The sequence below is a fragment of the Brassica napus genome, chromosome C3 (genome assembly GCF_020379485.1).
Source record: "Brassica napus cultivar Da-Ae chromosome C3, Da-Ae, whole genome shotgun sequence".
Classification (NCBI taxonomy): Eukaryota; Viridiplantae; Streptophyta; class Magnoliopsida; order Brassicales; family Brassicaceae; genus Brassica; species Brassica napus.
Genome location: NC_063446.1, coordinates 43,950,597 through 43,959,331, shown reverse-complemented (window position 1 = coordinate 43,959,331; position 8,735 = coordinate 43,950,597). Strand labels below are relative to the sequence as shown.

The 8,735-nt window shown below is 39.1% G+C and overlaps 1 protein-coding gene and 1 long non-coding RNA gene across 2 annotated transcripts; one reads left to right on the top strand and one right to left on the bottom strand.

The window, feature by feature from the left end:
• Positions 1-777: 777 nt before the first annotated feature.
• Positions 778-2,843, top strand: LOC106374706 (kinetochore protein SPC25 homolog). Its single transcript, XM_013814673.3, has 8 exons — positions 778-1,030; positions 1,099-1,164; positions 1,273-1,419; positions 1,535-1,648; positions 1,743-1,832; positions 1,924-2,046; positions 2,171-2,382; positions 2,573-2,843. Exons 1-8 carry the CDS (start codon positions 853-855, stop codon positions 2,582-2,584), a joined length of 942 nt encoding a protein of 313 aa, XP_013670127.2. The 5' UTR covers positions 778-852; the 3' UTR covers positions 2,585-2,843.
• A 2,504-nt stretch (positions 2,844-5,347) lies between these two features.
• LOC125584415 lies at positions 5,348-8,388 on the bottom strand. Its single transcript, XR_007321360.1, has 2 exons — positions 5,759-8,388; positions 5,348-5,687 (listed from the first exon to the last, which is right to left on the bottom strand). It is a non-coding gene; the product is annotated as an uncharacterized LOC125584415 (long non-coding RNA).
• Positions 8,389-8,735: the final 347 nt, after the last annotated feature.

The following is an 8,735-nucleotide window of genomic DNA, read 5'->3' as shown; positions in this document are numbered from 1 at the left end:
TTTAGTCCTGAGATGGACGATGCAGAAGTTTTGTTTTAGACACTGATCTGATTGGTCCATAAGAAGGATGATGAAGAAGCCTTTGATTTTGGTTTATTTTATACTAACCAGCCCAAAGAGGGGTTATTTGGTTTTGTTGATTTGTTTTCAGACATGTTATGTTTACACATGGTGGTACACGCATATCACAGCAACATCATCCAAGATTTCGTGTGTGTGTATTTGAGGTCGATGACTCAATATGTTCGATCAGATTGTGGCATGGCCGATGGTAAAGAAGAACCAACTATCATGTTCGAGGACGAAGCATATTCTGCCCAAGATCTTCATCACCCACGGATTGCAGAAAATTGGAGAGGTCCAAGGGAACTTCAGTAATGTCCAAATCAGGAGGAGTAATGTGTGTTGTACTCTTTTTCTTCCACCATGGTTTTGTCCCAATTGAGTTTTCCTGGTAAAGTTTTAATGAGGCAACACTAAAGCACAATACAAGCTCTAAATGGTTATGACATCCAAGAGGGAGTGTTATGAACCAGATTGTGGATGGCTTATAATCAAGAGATTATGATTTTGTAGTCTTTCCATTTATCTATGACGGTGTAATCTGTTATATAAGGAATCTCTATGTTATGAATAAATATAGATTTTTCTATTATTTTTATAACAAAAAATGACTATTTAGTAGAATTTTCGATGGTAAAGGAAAGGAAAAAAAAAAACAGAAACCTGGATTGGGCCTAGCTTAGAATAGACATTTAAGCCCAATATATCTGAACATAGGAAAAAACAAACGTCGTTTCAAATCTCATCAGCTTTTCGAAACTCGAATCAAAGGTTGGGCGGGCTAAGAAGATGGAAGAGATAAGCGGAGGTGGAGATACAACGAAGAACACTATGGCATCTCTGGGAATCCTGTGTGAGAAAGATATTGAGGAACAGCGGCTTCAAATCGATTCCTTCATCGCTTCCCCCTTCCAGAGGTCTATGGACTCCGTACTTGCCCGAGCTAAAGCTACTGCACAGAGCCAAGGTTTGGGTCGCATAACTGTAATTCAGTCCCAAATCGTCAATTGTAAGAGCTTGGCTTTGCTTTTGTAGTGGAACTAGCGAATGTGAAAGCGGATCTGAGAGAAGCAGAGGATGAGCTCGTTAACGTGTTGGCAGGTATAATAAAGTTTCAAACTTTGAACATGTTTTCTGAATCTGTAACTAATTGCTTTCGTTTCTTTACAACTTTTATTTTTCGAATATTTACATCTTTTTATGTTTTAGTGAAAACCCGTAAAGAGGCAAAGCAAATGGGTTTAAGGGACTCCATTTCTGCAACACAATCTCGAATCCAAGTTGTTAAAAGAACTCTGCAGTTACACAAGTCAAACAAGGAAGAGCATTCCAAAACTATCTCCCACCGTTTGCAAGGTATTCTTTTAGCTCTTCCCATTTATTTTCATGCTTCATCTTTGAAAAGTACTCAGCTTGTTTCAATTTTATTAGTTAGAGACCACTGAATTTCTACTTCTTTCATCCAATGAAGGCTTATCAGTATCCAAGGACAATGCTGGTAAAGTCACGGGAAACAAATCCAAAATTGATGAAGCCATCTCTTGGTATAATCAGGCTCTTGGCTTTCATGTTGAAGCTGGACATGGTATTGAGAGAGAAGCTTTAAGTTTTGAACACTTATACTTCTTTGTTGTTCATGTTTGACCTTGGAGGATCTTGTTGTTTTACTTCTCTTGCAGGAGTTAAGTTCACATTCACCAACATTGATGCAAAAAGGCCCACACGCGAGTTTTCATTCACAGTTCACTATGGAAATGACATCTACACACGTGAGTCTCTTTACTGAAACAAGTATCAACTACATTTAGTGAGATTACAAAGAGTCTACTAACAAGCATATTTGGCTTACATGATCATCAGTATTGGATTGCAACCCACATTTAGATGACATGGATGAGATGGTCCAAGAATTGAATAAAACCAATGACCTTTTCGGATTTGTTCGTCTGATGAGGGATAAGTTTCAGAAAGCTACCTTATCTGGTTTGTATACTGACTCTCACTCTTTATCTTTAGACTCTAAAAACCAGACATCTAGTTTTCAATATATGTATTTTTGGATTTGAACAAGACTTGTGTGTTTTTTTTGTATAACTTGACTTCTCAGAACTACCAGCACACTCAGAAAATCTGCCACAGGAAACTTCCATCATATCTGCTTCAGCTCCAGCTATGTCAATTACTACTGATACAAGCATGTTAACTCCAGAGAACAAGGTATCTAAGGTTCAAGTGAATCGGCGACAGAAGCGATCTAGCAATTCTCCACTCCAATCTCCTGCACCCACGTCTTCCACTCGCCGTTCTTCTCGCCTTAAGGTACCAGACACCCGATTGTGTTCTTAAAGTTGCGCCAAACCAAACTCAAATCTTTGTGAGGGACTATAGTTTCCAATACTAGGATTCAGGAACCTTTCTTCATAACTAGTGGACTTTTTTTTTTAACTGATCACGTGGAAGCTTAAAGTTTCCAACAGAGAACTCATATACTGATTCTAACATGTAACAGGCGAAGGAATGAAGGTGGAGCTCTGTTTTCTTTTCCACCAGCATCAAGGAATACACAAAAGCTGAGATGTTGATGGCGTTTTGGAGACTTTTTGACAACAATCTGTTGTTTGACTTTCCTAAATCTGATTACTGTTGTAATCACGCTTATATACAACGTTGATCAATGTTCTAGTATTGGTGCTATGTTTGTCCACCTATTGTTCTATATGTACATGTTGGTAAAACTATTCACGAGGTGAAATTTTAGTATGAGTCCTACTATGACACTATCTTATTGTGTTTAAATTCTCCATTGTATTGATTGAATGGGAGTTTGTCGTCAAGTTCTTCTCCGACCACAAGCCAACAAGAAAAAAGCACCTTTCAAGAACAATTCTTGTTAGAAAACACATAGTCGAAGTTCCCAAAGAGATGAGAAAGTGACCACCAGCAACGTGCAACATTTGGAAGAGTGTGGCCTTCACCACCCAAGACCATGAGATGAGCATTAATTGATCTAACGATACAAGCAGTATGACCCTTGATAAACAGGTTGAATTTAGCCAACGCGTCACCAGTTAATGAATAAACCCTAGAGTGAAGAACAAGTGCTTCTGGCCGATAAACTTCGACAGCCTTGTGGATAACAGGTACGAACAAATTGCTAAAACTTGCATCGTCCAAACCATATTCTTTATGGTGCATCTATACAATTTTTGGAAAGAAACAGTAATAACTCTACCGGTGTTGTCAAACGCCTCTTGTACAGCCATTTCCATGGTAATAGCCTATATCAATGTAGATAATTCGCTAACAAAACAAAATATGGAAAGTGAAGTTACTGACACAAATAGCAGCTTCATAAACACGGAACTTCTCTATCTTTATATTTCAAGAAACATCTGCAATTTAGAAGCTTCATTTTACAGTGAAAGAGGAGTAACTGACATGTCGCGATTTGAATATTCGATAAATTGTTGTATGTCCAAACTAAGTAAGCACGAAATCACTTGATTTGAATGTGAAATAGCTTCTTTATCATAATTCGTATTAGGCTGATTCAACTTCGAACTGATGCTCCATTGAATTATGTTTTCAAATCAGTTTTTTAAGAACTCATGGTTTGATGGAATCTTCAATAAATTTTCATATATCCAAACTAAGTAAGCACAAAATCAAAGGGATTTCGTGCTTACTTTGTTTAGACAAATGACAATTTACTGAAGATTCCATCAAATCAAAGTAAACCAAATAATAAAAAAAAAAATTGATTTAGAAACATAATACAGTGGAGCTTCACCTCAATAAGGAGTGCAGTGGTTAGAAGCTGTTGGAAGTTGGTTAAGGTCGTTATGGAGGGAAATGAATAATCATTGAAGAGTCGACATGTGGTGTTAGAAAGTTATACGAAAAATATTTCTGAAAAAACTACACAAACAATCTTGGAAAGCTAACTCCTCGAAAACCACCGCTGAGAAACACACCTCTTCCCAAATCAAACGTATGCGACCCCTTGGTCCAAACTTACTCGATTTCACTTCGGGCTCAAAACAATTTTTGGGCGCGAAGGCTCGAATGAACCTTCCACAACAAACTAAAATGTTTCTCAGCCACAAGGTCAAAACAAAACCTTCGCACAAACCCAAAAACTTTTCTACACGTCAAACCACGTTTACTCGAAAAGACATCTCGGATTTTCAAAAATCGACTTCCAAATGTATGCGACTTCCTCGATGAAAGTATCATCTTAGTAACCCACTTTACAGTCATCACGGACTTTAAATAAACAAAAAACTTGAGTTGGAAAGATAAGTACTTGCCCGCCGATTGGCCCTGTCTTCTCGAACATCTTACACAAGGAGAATATCGTGATATAAGAGAAATCCAAAATTTTGGTCAATATCTTCGGGTTTCTCTTGGAGATGTGCTCGATTCTGTGATCGAAGCAAGAAATTTTAGCCGAGAACTTTGTGACAACCCATCCCGCTCAGTCGGAACCCCGGCTCACAGTCCTGTAGGACACCGACCCTAACCCCTCTCATATGCGCCCCTCTCGGCCATACATGTAAGTTATTGATGCACTTGGCGTTACTCGAACTCAAGACTTCTCCCTTTAACAACACACCTACATGACGAATTGTCACCAATTGATCTGACTTACATGTATAGCTGGGAGTGGCGCACATGAGAGGGGTTAGGGTTGGTGCCCTGCAGGGCTGTGAACCTGGGGCCCACTGGGCGGGTAGTTCCCACGGGGCGGGTTGGCACAAAAAAATGTCGACTTTTTATGTGACAACCCGTCCCGCTCGCTTGAAACCCGACTGACAGCTCTGCAGGGCACCGACTCTAACCCCTCTCATGTGCGCCCCTCCCAGCCATACATGTAGGTTATTGATGCGCTTGACGTTATTCGAACTCATGACCTCACCCTTTAACAACATTCCAACAGGACGAGTTGTCACCAATTGAGCTGCAAGTCGAGGATGTAATCAGGTCAAAATTGCAACAAGTTAAGTAAACCAGGATTGACCGTGCATACTCCAGACATGAAAGTAAGCCTATTTCTTTCCTTAAACCTAGAAAAATGGTCTCGAACATCTCACATGCATAGTATCTTCCATACAGAATTCCAAAATATGTCTTTTCGTTATAGGACATGTATGAGGCTATGCGAGTATAAACCTCATACACTCTCATCTTAATACAAAACTGAGTATTTCAATCTGCTAGGACGTAAGAAATGAGAAACACACTCACACACTTACCCTCTCGTTGACACTTTGTCTGTAAAAGGTAATGTAACAACACAAAGATATTATACAAAAGCCCTACGGGAAGTTGTTATACACAGCATGAGAAAGCCACTGAAGCAAACATAAAATATAAAACGGGATACATCCCAACCATCAGAAAATATCATAATCCTAGGTTATGGCCAAAGGACCCAAAAATCATAGCAGGACCCTCGATCGTATACTTAGGCATCAGCGGCTTCGCACTACGACTCTAAGGAGCACGAAGAGCTATGGCTTCTTCAACCCTCTCTTCCGAGAGCCCAGTCCACATTCCTGTGTCAAAGAGTATCTTGCAGAACTATGACAGATCAGAAGCAAAGCGAGGAATCAGATCTCTAACTGCAAAATAAACAAAAAGGTTTTATATCTCTGTTGTCGATAATCTCGAGAAACATCGGATTTGGGATTACCAAGCCTTCCCCAAGTTGCCCTGAGAAATGGGAGATTGCCTTCTTCACAAGATGTGTTATCTTCAAGAACATAAAAGAAGTAACGAGACCATGATCCGCCATTCGCCCTGCCCATAAGCGGTCTCGGATTGACATAACAAATCAGAGAATTTGACCTCTTCAAGAGATTCTTTAAATGATACACGTCCAGCTCGACGTTAATTGGCCGTACGCCAATCCTTGTTCATGGAGGGAGATGAGGATTAACGACGGGATCTGGAACCACACGAAACTAGAAGAGAGGTAAGCCAATAAAAGGTGAAGTATGCAGGAGGAGGGTTATCGGCACGATAATTGATCCCAGAACCCTGAACGATACGGAACACATAAAGTATTTCTGAGTGCCAACAACCTGTTCTCGGAAGTCCTAGTCATACCCCTCAGAACTAAGAAACTCACCTTGGTGCTCGTAGAGAAGGGGGAGCATCCATATTGCTTGACGCAGTCCCAACAAGTCTTTTGAAGCAGAGAGAGAGAAAAAAAAGATTCTCCTTTAAGAAAATTCCTAAGAGATGAGCAACGCAAGTGAGAATGAAGAAAACACCCACTTCTTATAATAATGTGAAAAGTATGTCCATTCAACCCTCTTTTCGGCTTTCAAAAATTCTTAGGGTTGGAAGGGAGACGCTTAACCCTTGATTCCACTTAAACAGTTATTTTTATCTCGTCAGAACTACATGCAATTCTACCAAGCTAGGGTGCTTGGGTTCAAAATTTGTCCTAGCGATATCAATGGTAAATCACCCAAGAATCGTATCATTAAAAAGAACGAGCCGGAAATGTCAAGAGAATGATTCTGCATATGCCGTGCCAACTTGAACAAAAATACATAAGAACATCATATATTTCTTCATGGAAAGGAAATAGAAAGATGTATGTCCAAACAAGAATTATCTGGAAAAACGTTCTTTAGGAAGGTTTTAGGGAAACAAAAAGTTTTACAAAACAATTTTCCATGAAACTGATTCCAGAAAGTTTTTAAGGAAAAACTTCTCGAAAACGAAAGAAAACAATTTTACGAGACAATCTTTCCTAAAACTAACTTTGGAAAGTTTTTACCAAAAAAATATGTAAAAATAAAACTGAATAGTTTACGAAAAAATCTTCCATAAAACTAACTCTCAACAGTTCTTACAGTTCTTATATTTTCCTTTTAGTATTGTATATGATTACATTCAACAGTTCTTACAGAAAAACTTCCGTAAAACTCTCAAAAACTTTTCATAAAAACAAGTGAGAAGATACAAAACTATCAACGCAGAACTGCATACACGAGACAGAGCCATGAGAGAGAAGCATCACCCTCTCTCTCTCCTCCCTTTCTCCTCAACATTGTACATAAGGGAACTATCTCTCCTAGTCAGCATCGCCCAAGACACTCCTCTCTCTCAGCATCGCCCCAAGACTTTCTCTCCTCCCAGAATCGCCCACAAGACCTTCTCTCTCTCCCCAGCATCTCCCATTACTCTCACAAGATTCTCAGCATCATCCTTGACTCCCTCTCACTGCTTAGCATCGCCCACAAGACCCTCTCTCTCTTTCGAGCATCACCCATTACTCTCCCAAGCTTCTCAACATCGCCCATGACCTTCCCTCACTCTTTAGCATCACCCATTACACCTCATCATTGCCAACTCCTCGGTTCATCATGTCCTTGCTTTAATCTCGTCTGAAATGTTCTTCATTTTTTCACAATCATAGTTTCTATTAAGATTTTACGGAGAAAACAAGAAATTCTCGATTTTCCCTAAAATCTAGCCAGATGTAGAGACGTTAACGGTTAAGTCAAACACCAAATATGTTTTTGATAAATTGAAATGATTTTTATCATTTTGTAACATAACGACACAAAAAACACAATTCGAGCAAATCAACAAATTTTCCAAGAAAATTTGTAAAAAATGCATAATTCGTAAAACGGTCCATAACGGTCTAAAAACGAAACAGCCCATTTTCACCTTAACACGTAAAGTAGCCCGATCTCAATGGCAGTTTAATTTACTTGGAGAAGAATAAGGAAGAAAACAGGATAGTGGAAGATTTTTGAAAGGAATAAACTTGAATCTGTACCAAAAAGGAAAGATCAGAGGAAATGTGGAAAGAAGGAAGATGTGTATATACGGGAAAATTGCAACACGGCTTACCTTGGAGGAGTATATAGTTAAGGCCGGGATAGAGAATAATGAAGACATAAACTTAGCTATTGAAATTCTTTGCAATTAGAAACCTTAGGCTTTATTTTTGCTTCTTTGCTAATCAAGCTGCAACTCACATATGATTTATTTGCAAATCTAGCGGATTTGTTTAGATTTTTCTAACTCTGCTCATTTGATTCCCTTAAAATCTCGCTTCCAGACGGACATCATGTAGCGTTTGGTCTCTGAAACGCTCTTACGAAAATTCAGAATTAAGTCTTTTGTTTTCAAGAACGTTTTTCTTATTTTGTTCTGCGTATATTTTTTCGGTTGGCTTTTGGGGAAAATCCAGTTCCCTGAAAAGTTTATAAATTTTGATTTTGCGAGTTGCGGCTCTCATAATTGGCTTTTCTCAAGTAATCAATCCTTGATCTCTCCATAAACGTCTTTCGTGTAATTCACCGTTAAATTTGTGCTTTCATCCTGAATGCCCCAAATTCAGATTCAACAATTGGCCCTGCCTTTGGGAATTAGGAAACAAATCCAAGAAAGATCAAAGATGACCGGAGAAAACAATACTAAAACGGGCGGTGCCACCGCTCCACCAGTTGCATATCTCTCCACCATGATGAGCATCATGCAAAACCTCATGGATCGCTTTGAACAAAAAGATGCATCAAACAATGAAACTAATAAATGACTGGATGCCCTAGCTGCAGCTTGCACACAACCCCTTGCCGATGAACTAGATCCTAAAACTGAAAGGAGACAATAGTTAGAAGAAACGTCAACACAATATGGCC